Raw genomic sequence first — 14,392 nt, forward strand, 5'->3', positions numbered from 1 at the left:
GTTAGACACTCCTACCTCGTCTGTCCACCTTGTAGATGTAAAGTCAGAGACGATAGCTCATCTGCTGCTGCACAGTTTGTGTTGGTCATCTTCTTGTCCTTCATCAGTGGTCTCAGGACGCTGCCCACAGGACGCTGTTGGCTGGATATTTTTGGCTGGTGGACTATTCTCAGTGTGAGAGTGTTTAGAAATGGAAAAATTAGTATTTATGTATTTGCTTCAAAGCTTGTAGTGTTTCGCCCCTCTTATGCAAAAAAGAAATACAAATAACATGCATGTCACTCCCACCCCACACACTCGTGGCCAACAGTGCTCTGCTTTTTAAATACATACTGCAACTCTTCAGCTAATTACAACGTCCGTCTTGAGCTGAATCAGGTGTGTAAAAGGAGGAGGAACAGACAGCTGTGCTGAGAGGGTTAGTGCAGACAGCACTGGGTGTAGGTTATATTGATTAGTTCTATTATATTGAGTATGGCTGGAGGAGTATTCTCTAATAAGAAATACCTCTAATAAGAAATGCTGTGCTCTGGGAACAAGTCAATTCCTCTTTTTGTTCCACTTTTTGTCTTCGTGTGTGTGTGTGTGTGTGTGTGTGTGTGTGTGTGTGTCTGTGTGTGTGTGTGTGTGTGTCTGTGTGTGTGTGTGTGTGAGAGAGAGACAGACAGACTCCCTCATGTCTGCTCTGCTCCTCATCTTTGTCTTGTTAATGTCGGGGCTCTGATAAAGTAAAAGCTGCACACATGAGTTCAAAGCTGCATTTGATGTTGTATTTGCCTTATGAGACAGAAAGTAAGGAATGGAAAAATATTTCTCTCCTTCTGTCTCTCTGACTCTCTCACTCAACCTCCGTCACCCTGATTTCCTCTTTCTTTTCTCTCTCTCTCTCTCTCTCTCTCTCTCTCTCTTTCTCTTTCTCCCTTCTCTCTCTCTCTCTCTCTCTCTCTCTCTCTCTCTCTCTCTCTCTCTCTCTCTCTCTCTCTCTCTCTCTCATGCTTTCTCTCTCTCTCTCTCTCTTTTCTGTTTTTCTCCCTTCTCTCTCTCTCTTCCCTCTCTTCTCTCTTTGTTTTAGTCTCTTGTTCTCTTTTGGTAACTCTTTCTTTCGCTGTTCCTCTCTTTTTCTCTCCCCTCTCTATTTTCTGTGTTCTTTCTCTCTTTCCCCACTCCATCTCTTTCTCTGTCATCTCCTCATACTGTTCTCTTTCTTTTCTCTCTCTCCTCTCTCACTTGTATTTCTCCCTTCTCGTTCACACTTTCTCCATCCCTATCTCTCTCCCACACTTTGTTTTTGTCTCTTTTTCTCTTTTCATCTCTCCCTTTTTCTCCCCTCCATCTCCCTCTCTATTCATCTCTTTCTCTCTCTGTGTCATTTTCTGTTTCCTCTTTTATATCTCTCTTTTCTGTTTTTCCCCCTTTCTCTTTCTTCTCTTTGTTTTACTTTCTCGTTCTTCTTGCTTATTCTCCCTTTCTCTATTCCTCTCTCTCTTTCTTTCTCTCTACCCTCTCTGCCTTTCTTCTTGTCTTTCTCTGTCTCTCTCCCTCCCCACTCCTTCCCTGTCTTTCTTACTCGTTTCCTCTCTCTTTCTCTCTCCTCATATCATTCTCTAATCAGTTTTCTCTCTTTTTCTCTCCTCTCTCACTTATCATCTTTCTCCCTCTTTCACACACTCTCCCTCCATCACTATCGCTCTCCCCACTCTTTCTCCTTCCCTGTTTCTTTCTCATTTCATTTTTCTCTTTTCTCTCCCTCCTCCCTCTCTCCATTCATCTCTTTGTCTCTCTATTATTCTCTCTTCTTTCTCTCCCATCTCCCTCTCTGCATTTCTCTCATTCTGTCTTTCTCGTCCCCTTCTCTCTTTTCTGTGTACCACCCCCTACTCTCTCTCCGGCCCGTTGGATTCTGTACTGGACTGTGGTGGATGAGCTGCAGTTCTGCTCATGTGTTTCATAAGCACACAGAGAGATAGGAGCACTGCACCATATCATTATTGATGCAGAGAGAAAGGTAAGGGCCTGTTGGGTCACAGGCTCTTTGTGTATTGATACAGAAAAGGCAAGGGAGCTGCTTTGTTTGAGCATGGAAGCCAGTTTGTTCTTTATTGTGGAGCTGAAGATCTGCAGTGTGGCTGCAGAGAGTGAGTGCTTTAAGAAAAAGCGGGGTGTGCTGTGGAGAATGGAAGCGATAGGCTGACGAGGAGAGATAGAGGGAGAGCTAGATTGATGTTAGCAGTCACACACCTTTGATTGAAGTGGCTCTGCTTTTCCCTCTGATAAAAGAGCTGTGAAATCACTTTCACCATCTGAATGAGCCAGATTTTTAAGGCTTTTTTAATCTTGTCCTGAATTCAGTTTATTTGAAATTAATTATGGGCACATCTAGGGGGTGTTATCGTTATCATGATGAATTATGCCGCAAGAGCACTGGACAACTGCATGTATGTTAAATATCAATTATAACGACCAATAATAGAGAGCCTTTAAACAACAATGAGTATACTGTAACCGCATAAACTGCAGAGAAATTGCAAAGACGTTGCTGATTGTGCTGAGTTTGTTCATTTATTTTTAATAGTCATTGATTTACTAGTTGTTTGATTCTTTTGAATAGTCTTGAAAAGTTTTCCTCTGCAAATGCTGAGTTGAATGTCCTCGGTTGTTTATATAATACTGCTATTTTGTTTATTCCAGCTTAAACCTCAGAAAAATGAAATATTATGATGAGTAATGCACCAAAATCAAAATTCTTTGCTGAACTTGAGACCAATATTCAGGAAAGACTGAACAAAAAAATGAAAACTGAAATAGTGTGTAGTAAATGCAGGGTTTCGTTCCAAAACACATTATGGACTATAAATATGCAATAAGAATTTTCTTTCTTTCATGATATACATTGTTGGGAGTGAGTTACACATATAAGAAATATCAATGCTATAATGTGATTAATACCACCTTAGTTAGAGCAATAAGAGTGTGATTTCCAGTATATGTCAGCTGTTATTCTTTTCAGAAACTGTTAAATGCAAAATCTTTACAAGTGAATAAACAGCATTTTGGAATAAATAACTCTTCAAATAAATGTACTAAAACTATTACAGGATGTACACTACAGTATGTTACACAAAATCAAACATTCTTGAGAACAGAGACCAGTTGGTCATCCAAGGTAGTGACTTCCATTATTTTTAGTTACACTTTGCACTTTAGTACTGTTTGTGAAGCATTTTGTCATTTCAAAAACTGGTGCTGTAGATGACATTGGCAAGCTAGCAGGGACTGTTTTTCATTCAGTTGTTTTGTTGTATTCTGCATAGAGATGCATTGATACCAATGCTGATATCATCAGGAGTAGCGGGTGTTATTATATAATAGTGTTGAAGTTTAATAGTAGACTTATTTTTATGCAACATAATTTCATTGTGTAGAAGTGTTAGCTTGCTTTTAGCACGGATGTGGCAATGTTTATATTTTGACTCTTTAACAGCCTCCCTTGTAATTCAGAGGATCCTGTAACATGCAGCAGAAAACCACAGGATGAGAAAATCCCATTCTCTTTTGCCATAGAAAAATCCAGTGTAGACCTGGAGTTGCTAGTGTGGGCATGACACCAGCTACAGAATGATGACACGACTTCAGTGGTCGTGAGACTGTGAAATAACTCCATGCGATTGAAATTTTCACTGTTGATTTGCTGCCACTCAAACTGTTTGAACGCTCACTGGCCTAGGAAAGCGAAGGGACAAAGTTCTTTGTAGTTATTGAATTTTGACACTTTATTGTTGGCCTATTTAATCTGTTTTTTTTTCTTATCCAAATTTACAGCCTTTAAATTTAAAAGCGGAAGTGCCATATTTGACATTTTTTGATATGTTCTAAGCGTGAAACACATTGTTTATTGTAAAACATTATTGGCATATTGTCAAATCTTATATATATCTATAGTAGTAAAAACAAAAGTCTTTCCTCCTTATCTGGTGGTATAGATTTTTCTCATTGGTTTATTCAGAATAGTTTTGTGGATAGCAGTGGTGAGTGGAGTCTGAGAGAGGAAAGACACTGTAGTTTTCCCATTTGTTTGGTGTGTGAGGTAATTAAAGCGTGCAGGTGTAATTGTCTTCTCTCCGGTGAGCTCAACGGAATTACAAAGATCAACTGTTAGAATAATCTTTTGCTTAAATTGATTCCGACCGACCTTGCTCTATGGACTAATTTAATTCTTGTAAACAAAACATGTAATTGCTTAATGTGGAATCCCCACTGACTTCTGCTGAAATCCAGATGCTTCTAAAACTGCAAGTGTTTTTTGTCCTGGGACATGTTACTGCTTTGTAACTTTAAGAATATCTAGTTAAAATATAATCAGAATCTGCAGTGTCATATGTGCTGCTGCTCACCACAGAAGACTTCATTAAGTCGGTATTCATAGTGGTAGTAGAATATGGCCTGTGTGAATAAAGTAACTTTTCCTGAAGTGAACTGTGTGGCCTGTATTTACATTTGAGATGCACTGATATGAAATTTCTGTGTAAATAATTTTACTTTTGGTTTTCAACAAGCACTATAATGATATGTGAAGTATAGCAAACAAAAAGATACTAACTATGGATAATTGATTCATTTTACATGGCCATAACACAACTAAATCAGACAGGGGCAATTACATTTTGTCTATTTTGCAATATTTAGCAGACACTGTTATGTAGAGCCATTCACAACAGAGTGTGGTAATGAAAGCTCTTATTGGTACAGCAGCATTCCTGCCAGGACTCTGAATCAAAACCCAGTGGCTATAGTGGCGTCCACTGTGCTGCATTTTAATGATTTTAAAAGAATAAAAATGCCCAGTGACTAAAGCAATTAGTGGCTATATATGCCTGAAAATGTACACAGGCTGAATTATCAGTTGTATTTGTTGGCTGTAATTCCAGTATTGGACCAATAATCATAGTTACATTTTCCTATGTATTGATGAGTAATACACTATGTGGCCAGAAGTATGCGGACACCCCTCCTAATAATAGCATGCACAAATCGCCTATCGTCTGTTGCATCACTCCCTACAGAGTTTGAAAGTGCCTCTGGAAGCAACATCAGTACAAGAACTGTGTGTCAGGAGCTTCATGAAATGGGCTTGTCTGACCGAGCAGTTGCGTGCCAGCCTAAGATCACTATGCACAATGGCAAGCCTCAGCTGGAGTGATGTAAAGCATGCCACCACTGGACACTGAAAATATGTTCTCTGGAGCAATGAATCACGCTTGTCTGGCAGTCTGGGTTTGGCTGGTGCCAGGAGAATGCTATCTGAGGACCTTAAATTCCAGTGAAGGGTAATGTTAATGCCAGAACATTCAAAGACATTTTAGACAGTTATATACTTTCAACTTTGTAGCAACAGTTTGAGGAAGGCCCTTTCCTCTTCCAGTATGATTGTGCTCCTGTACATAAAGCAAGGTCTATAAAGACATAGTTTGTTGAGTTTTGTGTGGAGGAACTCCAGTAGCCTGCACAGAGCCCTGACCTCAACCCCACTAAACACCTTTGGGATGAATTGGAATGTTGATTGTGAGCCAGGCCTGCTTGTCTAACATCAGTGCCTGACCTCACAAATGCTCTTTTCACTGAATGGGCACAAATTCCCACAAGCACACTTCAAAAGCTTGTGGAAAGCCTTCTCAGAAGAGTACAGGCTATTATAGCTGCAGAAGTGGGGGCAACTCCATATTAATGCCAGTGGTTTTGGAATTGGATATTAAACTCATAAAGGTGTGATGGTCAGCTTTGCACATACTTTTAGAGTGTATATTAGCCATCAATATATCATACACCCCTAACATTTAAAATGCAGAGCACAGTTTCTGTATAATTTAAGGGACAAATAGATGGACGAAGATCATTTAATGACTGCTGGCTGGGTGGTGTGAACAGCGGTAGTGCAGGTGATGTGGATTACTCATGGAAAGATCCTGTTCAGGTTCCTGCTGCTTCTTTTTTTGATGTTTAAATATTTTAAAAAGGGCGGTTATTGGAGTTGCACTTTTTTAAGTAGAGGATTTGTTCGGATCTTCAGTGGAGGGGAGGTTGCAGGCAGAGATTTTGTGTGTGTGTCAGTTCCTGAAGTGTGGTGTGTGAGCTGTGTGAGTGTTGGAGATGCTCTTTCCTGGGAATTTCAAGAGAAGCAGCCGCACTGATGGATGTTTTATTGATTCTAGAGCAGTGATGATGAGGAATCTTTGTAGATTTGTGTTATCACTACTGTTTAGTGGTGTTGGATTTCTGGCCGTGTTATCAGTTTCTGTGATCTGTCTTGGATGGCATCATATGCGAGGCTAGCTTTACATGGTGGACCCTTCATGTAACTAGTTATGGGTTGCAAGTTGTGTGACATAATTTCTGTGCAGGTTGAGATACACAAAATAATTCAAAAATAGTCAAGGTTGCATGCAACACATTCAGTTATTCTACTAGTTAGCAAGATGAGTAGTTTTTGTGTTTCATAAATTGTGTCACACCAGTGATATAAAAAGCTGTAATGTGCTATTTGCATATTTGTATTATTTCATTGATTAGAGAAAAAATGAATCACAGAGCTGTGTTTTACTATGTAAACCCAGCCTGGGGGTTTTCTCTGAGGGGTTTCTGGAAGTGTTCTGGAAAATGTGTTTGTTAAACATGAGCTTCAATCTGTGAACGTGACTGTGGTTCTAACCTCTATCAGGACAAAGAAATGTCTGATTTTATTTCAGTGGTAAAGAAACTGTGAAGTAGTTCATTTTTGTGTCGTGAGATTACTCTGCTTTTTTTCCTCCCACACTGTTGCTGACTGTTCACATTACTATTTCATTGCCAACTGTGGGATCAAATTCTTTCAGTCAAGATTATGGTAGGTCATAGCCGAACCATGGCTATCCAAATAGTGAAATAATATATTAAGAAAAGCTGTCCTTAATATATTATATTAAAGTCCAGTCAAGACATGTCACTGTGGTATCCCCACCTATTTATTCAGCCTCTGTATAACACAATTTGTACACTTGGGTTGGATCATTGTGTGTTTTAAAAGTTCATCTGTCCCTGTTAAGTGCTCTCTCCAGGCTGCTGTGTTTTAGTCATGTTGTGAAATGAACTGTTGATATCACACAGACAAAAATGTTACCATTACAATATATGAGCAATAGTATTGGGACACCTATGCATTATGCCTACAGGAGCTTTTGACATCCCATTCTAAATCCATAGGCATTAATATGGAGTTGGTCCCCCCTTTGCAGCTATAACAGCTTCCACTCTTCTGGAAGGCCTACTACAAGGTTTTGGAGTGTGTCTGTGGAAATTTTTGCCCATTAATCCAGAAGAGCATTTGTGAGGTCAGACACTGATTTTGGACAAGAGGGCCTGACTCACGAGTTCATCCTAAAGGTGTTAGATGGGGTTGAGGTCAGGGCTCTCTGTGGGCCAGTCAAGTTCTTCCACACCACACTCACCCAGCCATGCCTTTATGGTGCTTGCTTTGTGCACTGGTGCTCAGTCATGCTGGAACAGAAAAGGGTCTTCCCCAAACTATTCGCACGAAGTTAGAAGCATACAATTTTCCAGAACGACTTGTTCTGCTGAAGCATTAAGATGTCCCTTCACTGGAACTAAGGGGTCTAGGCCAACCCCTGATAAACAACCCCATAGCATTATCCCTCCTCCACCTAACTTTACAGATGGCACAATGCAGTCAGACAGGTAATGTTCTCCTGGCATTCACCAAACCCAGACACGTCTATCAGACTGCCAATAAAGAAGCTTGTCTTGTCACTCTACAGAATACGTTTCCCACTGTTCCAGAGTCCAGCAGCAGCATGCTTTACACCACTCCATCATACGCTTGGCATCATGCCTAGTGATGTAAGGCTTGCATGCAGCTGCTCGGCCATGGAAACCCTGCCATGAAGCTCCCGGTGCACATTTTTTGTGCTGATGTTGATGCCAGAGGAGGTATGGAACTCTGCAGTTATTGAATCAGCGGAGCGTTGGTGACTTTTATGCACTGTGTGGCTCAGCACTTGGTGTCCCGCTCTGTAACTTTACGTGGTCTGACAATTTGTGGTTTCTTAATGCTTCCACTTATCAATAATACTACTCACAGTTGATCATGGAATATCTAGGAGGGAAGAAATTTCACAAACTGACTTGTTGCAATGATGGCATCCTATTACAGGACCACGCTCCAATTCAGTGAGCTCTTCAGAGCGACTGATTCTATCACAAATGTTTGTAAAGGCAGACTGTAGGGCTAGGTGCTTGATTTTATATAACTGGCAATGAGACTGAAAACACCTGAATTCAATGATTAAGTGAATTCAGAATTAAGTGATTGTTGCCCATAAAGTGTATTATTGATTGAATCAGTGTTTCATATAACATACACAATGTTCTATGTCTTGGATAATGGAGTTGTTATGAAATCATTCTTGTAACCATTCAAGTAAGAAGTAAAATTTTGTCACAAATTTCCAAGCATGTGCAGATCACAGTAATGAAACAGTACATTTTGTATGGTTTTGCCTCCAATTTTTTTGTCTGTATTTCAGCACAATGTGTTTGAAGTGAAACATTGACTGTTAAGTGTCTGACTGTTTTATGTCTTTGTGTTTCTCTTGTAGAAATGTATGAAGTTTAACGTGGAGGCACCAATCTGGCTGTCTAAGCAGCGCATCCTTTGCACACTGAACCAGAGCCTGAAAGATGTGTTGAATTACGGCCTGTTCCAGCCTGCGTACAATGGCAAAGCCGGCAAATTCCTGGATGAACAGCGCACGCTGAAGGAGTACCCTCTACCAGCCATTACCCCTATACCATACCTGGAGGTAAGATCACTAGTTTTCTCCTCTTTATCTGTCTTCACTACCTAATATCACTGCTCTGTTATTGGGTCTGTCTGTCTGGGTGTATGTTTGTGTGTCTGTGTATGTGTGTGCTTGTGTGTGTGTGCATGTTTGTGAGCTTGTGTGTGTGGAGGGGTCTGGGTGCATATGTGTGTGTGTGTGTGTGTGTGTGAGAGAGCGTGTCTGTGTGTGTATGCTTGTATGCCTCAATGTGCGTGTGTGTGTGTGGTGGGGGGAGGGGTCTGGGTCTGTGTGCATGTTTGTGTGTGTGTGTGTGTGTGTGTGCATGTATGTTTGTGTGTGTACATTTTCAGGACAAAAATGTCCTGACTTTATATGGAAACCTAATAAAATTAGGAATTATATAAGCTTCTTTTTTATATTATATAAGTTTCTTTTTTAAAACTCAATCAGGGAAAATTTATTTTTTTCGTTTTTCATTTGGTGCTCTTGGGCAGTAGCTCTATTGCTTTGGCTTTGTTGACATCTGAGAAGAAGTCCCTTCGTAGCAGCACTGAAAATCCAAAATGGAATAAATGCTAATATAACGAAAGTCTAAGCACTACCTTTTAAACAATTCATTCCCACTGGCTATAAATAAACACATAAAAGAGAGACGTAATGATACACAGTCAGTCAGAGACTGGGTTGTGGTTTTAATGGCGATTACATATTGTTATTAAAAAGAAAAAGTGTTGGCATGGTGACACCAATGGCGAAAATAGATTATCACCAAAGGAGAGCTTTAGCATTGTTGATTGTTTATTTAAGGTAGACAAGGGCCAAAATAGGTTCTATACTATGTAATTTTTTTGATGTACAACACTGGACTTGACAATGAGACGTTTGGCATTCATAGCTCCCAAAAAATCAGGTTTAGCTCCCCGCTGCAATCCATTGCAAACTGAAAACTGGGAAATGTTGAATTCTAGCGGTTTTTCCATCACTGTTTAATCGAAAACAATGGGAATATCCCCTTTGCTGCTGTCTGTTTACCACCTGCATGTAAACACAGAGCTAGGCGTGTTAGGTGTTCAGACAGTGGTGCGTATTCTGCAAAAAATCCACATCTGAACCACAAGGAGCCTCCTGTGACAAATTTTGCAAAGCAGAGAAGGAGTGGAGTGGAGTGGACCTTTATGGTGGTATAGGCGGGACTTTTGACACCGCATTAGGCCTGGGCGACAGGCTGATGTAATCAGATGTCGTCGATGATGGATAAGTAACCCGATGGTGATGTGTAAAAGGCGATAATCTGCATTTTGGGAAAAGAGCAGAGAGAGAACTAGAGAGGACTAATTTACCGTTAAACATGTTGTGAATATTGTAGCATTTTATGCTATACAAGAAGACGCTGCGGTTTCCACACAAACTGTTGAGCTTTATTTAAGGCTGTATTTGGCTCCAGCCTTGCCTCACACATGGAATGGTTCTTCTTTTGCTCTCAGCCTCTCTACCTCTATCTTGCTTGGCTGCAAATGATAAAACTGATGCTCTCTTCTTAAACTAAGCATCAACACAACGAAAGAAGGATTCACAATAAGAGTCCTTGTAGAAATGAACCCAGAAAATAACTGCGGCAGAACAGATAATTCATAATAAATGTGTAAACATTTTCTGAAATCACTACAATAGTTGAAATTGCCCAGTTTGGAAACTGGGGTTCACGTTTAAGCGCTGTGCAGGCATACACCCCAATAGTCAGTTTTGTTTTTGTTTTTTGTTTTTTTCTGTGAGGGAGGAATATTAAGAAGCAGTCTGGTTGTCTCTACTATGGGGTGTAATGCTAGCTTTACTGCCCGGCTTCTTACTTTACAGAACGTTAACTTAAGCTTGCCTAAAAGTGACTCGCAGCAGTAAGAAAAACGAGCTAAAGGCACTGGATATTACTCTAGAGCAGCTAGGTTAGCTGTAACCTGGAGGCTAATGTTTGTGACATGACTGAAATGTGCAGTATTTTCTGTCTATTATGTCAGGTGAAGTTTCCAAAGTTATTCGGTTACTCAATATTATATTATGTTATATTATATTATGCTATATGTGGTTTTATATGTTTAGACTAAAGAAACCAGCACTTATTGCACTTTCAGAGGAAAAAGATGGAGGAAAAAGTCCACCTGGTTTAGTTCTTCCTAATCAGCTTATGTAAATATTAACAACATTAACAAGTGCCTTAAACACCACACCCAGCTAGCGAAGAGCCTTCAACATATGGGGGCAGTGTGAGGGAATACTGATTGAGGGAGGGGAGAAAGCTTTGAGAACTTGAGCTGGAAGTCTGGGTGGCTTCTGCCTGGAGCTGGACCCCCCGCTCCCTTTTTAACTGTGGTAGGGCTAAAATAGGCCACCTGATACAATGTGACGTAAGCCTAGTGTATGCTGCCATGCTAATGAACAAGCAACTCAAGCTGGCACTGAACGAGGGTCTGCGTGCACAGCAAAGTGTTGCTGCCGCGGTGGCTGTCGGATGCCAAGCTGTTGGCCACTTTAAACATTCCGCCTTGGCATTTTCCTGCCAGGCATACACTGTACACTGAAATTTTTTTCTGTAAAGGCTGTGTTTCATGTGGCATGTCAGTTGGACTGAGCATTTCTTGCAGGCTGAGCAAATAAATCTTAGACCTTGTCCATACATGATGGTCTGTTCAAACAGTGTGAGTCACCTAATAAATAAAGATTTGTAAAATCGTGCAGTGTGTGCGCCTAACTTTAGAGGACGTTCAACTACAGCTCAACCAGCCAAAAAGACTCCAACAAAACTCGACAGGTGAGACTGTTGTTGAAAAAGGCAGATGAGGAGCAAGGGATCAAAACTATGAAATGTACTTCACTTACAGCTGTACAGAAGCGCTTTACTGATAACTAATGGAATGTAGCTAGCTAATGCACATCATTTAAAGTCAGCTGGATTTTAACAATTTAATTTAATAAACATACTCGTACTTGGTCTGAAAAAATGGCATCAATGCGTCCCTACTTTCACTGTTTAAAGTTGGTAAGGTAGCTAGCTGCCACCAGACACTGCACTCTTGTTTGGACTTTGGTATAAAAAATGAAAGCAAAATGAATGTTGATATTTCTTTTAACTTCTATATCACCTTTATATTGTATCATGACATTTGTGTATCAGGACAATCCTAGAATATTTGTGTGCTGTATGTGCACTCTCAGCTTGCAAGACTCCACCAAACCCCTCACTTTTCCTCCATTCCTCTCATTCCATTGTGTTGTTTGAGAAACAAGAAGCAGGTCATGCAGTTTGATTGCAGAAATGTGACCTGCAGCTGGCATGTTTTCATTCACAGACATACACACATTTATTGAACGCGATATTTCTTTTGAGGTTGTATATGACAGTTCGACAGATAACATCACACTGAACATCAAAGCCAATGACAAACAAAAACTGTGTGTGTGTGTTAGTTACCAGTAGTTCCCTATTTGATGCTGTAGCTGTCTGTGAATTTGTAATGGCATCTCCTTTCTCCCTTCTCTTTCCCTCTGCCAGAGTAGTTGGGGAATACTATTATCATTTCACTTGATTTATCACTTTAATTAAGACTGTAGGTCCAGAGAGAGAGAGAGAGAAAGGGAGAGAGGGAGGGAGCTGAAGCGTTCCGTACATTTCATGAGATGCCTTCTCCATATTTCTACCAAAAACTGAAAGTGCTTTCAGTGGCTTATGACTCAGGCTAATTTGACACAAATTCATGAATGATGACAAATGCTAATGCTAATACTAAACTCAGTGCACAGCTAAAGTGCCAAATGTGAGTGAAATGCCACGTGTTGTGTGTTTGCCCATGTGTGTTTGTGTATGACTGGATGCCAGTGCACGTGAGTGGGCCACAGCTGGACACGTTGCCATCAGTGCCAATGGCAAAGCAGTGACACGCCTCATACAGTGGAAGCCTAGCTTCATGGTTATAGCTCCCATTATGCCATAGAAGGGGATTTATCGACACACCAGCTGCTCTATAGATCTAGCACACACAGCACTGACAAATTGTGCTCCCCTACAGGGCCACAGCCAGGCCAGAGATAGATTAGGAGACGGATAGATGGGTAGATGAACTGGGTGGGTAGTTCCAGCTCCCTGGGAGGGAGAGGGGAGTTGATATTGGGTTGGATGAGTAAACGGGTAGAGCTCTATCACGGGAGGGGAGAGGGCTGGGCGGCTGCGGGACCGGCCCAGGCCGCGAGGCTGTGGGACTGAGCCTGTTCACGTGAGTGGGCAGTGCAGCAGTGTTGATTAGCCCAGTAGAACTGATTGTATTCTGGATGTGTCTGCAGTATGAGCAGGAATACGTTGTTAGTGCTAATGGTGTTTAGCATGATTCCAAATTTTCTGTCGCTCTTTGCATCTCTCTGGTCCTGATGGCCGTCAGGTACAGGACAGAGGTATTCTGGGTAGTGCTGAGAATTCTGGTCTCGGCACACTGGTACTGCTACTGCAATCGGCAAAAGACACACACAACACACCACCCTGCTTCTGTGGTGAGTCCTTTATATTTGCATTGTTTATTAGAGTTACATAATATACCGTTTATTTGTTATTGTGATGCTAAGCTTTGCAAAACTGATATATTGCAGAAGGTGACAAATGCAAATGTCTAGAATGTTTTACTGTGTGCTGTGAGCACCTTGACCAATCTGGTTTCCAGATCAGCTTCTTGTGGATGTTTTGGTGAGTTGAGATGTTCATGTCACCTGGTCAATATATTGAAAGACATATTGTAATCATAGTGCTAGTATGTAATCGTAGTACCACAGTTTTGATTGTATCATGCAGAGCTAATGTCTGTGCTGGGGAGAAAGTCAGTTCCAGTTGCTAAGATCTGCTAGAAACATCTGTTTTGGGTGTTTAGTGTGGCCTTGATTGAAGTAGCTATTTTATAGCAATTTTTTTGTTGTCTATTTGTTAAGTAGGCAGTTTTATTAGGGATGTGCACAGGTAATTGAGCACTTGGTTAAATGCTCGAGGTGCCAGTGTTTGCATACTGAAAAGACTATTCAGGTATCCTTTGCGATTCATCATGGAAAGATGGAAAAAATGTACAGTTCAGTCAAACACAACAGTTTTACTTGTATTTGCAAGTATTTTGTTATATCGCTACTCCAAAATATGAGTGCCTTAACATGAGTGTGTTGCTAAGGAGGTGTTAAGGACGTAGCTGAGAAAGCAGAGAGAGTGCATACCATTATATCACTAACTAGGCTAACTACTCTGTCTAATGTTAGCTAGGTCCAGAAACAACGAAAGTATATTTCTCTGACAAATAACGTGTTGGTACATTGTCCACCGAGGAGAAAATAAGAAAACCAGTCCTCATCCACATCCAGCATGACACTGGTCAGCTCTGTTGGCTCATTAGCTTGTCTGAAGAGGCAGCCTTCATCACTTGTCCAATATCCATTCATGAACTCCAGGATTTGAGGAAACTCAAATATCAATTAGTAAAAATGCACATCTCTAGTTTTCATTTACTCTGTAGTCTTACACTCAGCTAGTTGGAGTTGTGTAC

The 14,392-nt window shown here is 40.8% G+C and overlaps 1 protein-coding gene across 1 annotated transcript in view; it reads left to right on the forward strand.

Moving 5' to 3' along the window:
- shank3a (SH3 and multiple ankyrin repeat domains 3a) overlaps positions 1-14,392 on the forward strand; it is a 378,305-nt gene that overhangs the window by 140,162 nt on the left and 223,751 nt on the right. The window contains exon 4 of the mRNA XM_036585771.1: positions 8,646-8,849. Coding sequence (XP_036441664.1) covers positions 8,646-8,849 — 204 coding nt within the window. The remainder of the gene's footprint in view (positions 1-8,645; positions 8,850-14,392) is intronic.

Source organism: Colossoma macropomum, unplaced genomic scaffold (assembly GCF_904425465.1).
Source record: "Colossoma macropomum unplaced genomic scaffold, Colossoma_macropomum, whole genome shotgun sequence".
Lineage (NCBI taxonomy): Eukaryota > Metazoa > Chordata > Actinopteri > Characiformes > Serrasalmidae > Colossoma > Colossoma macropomum.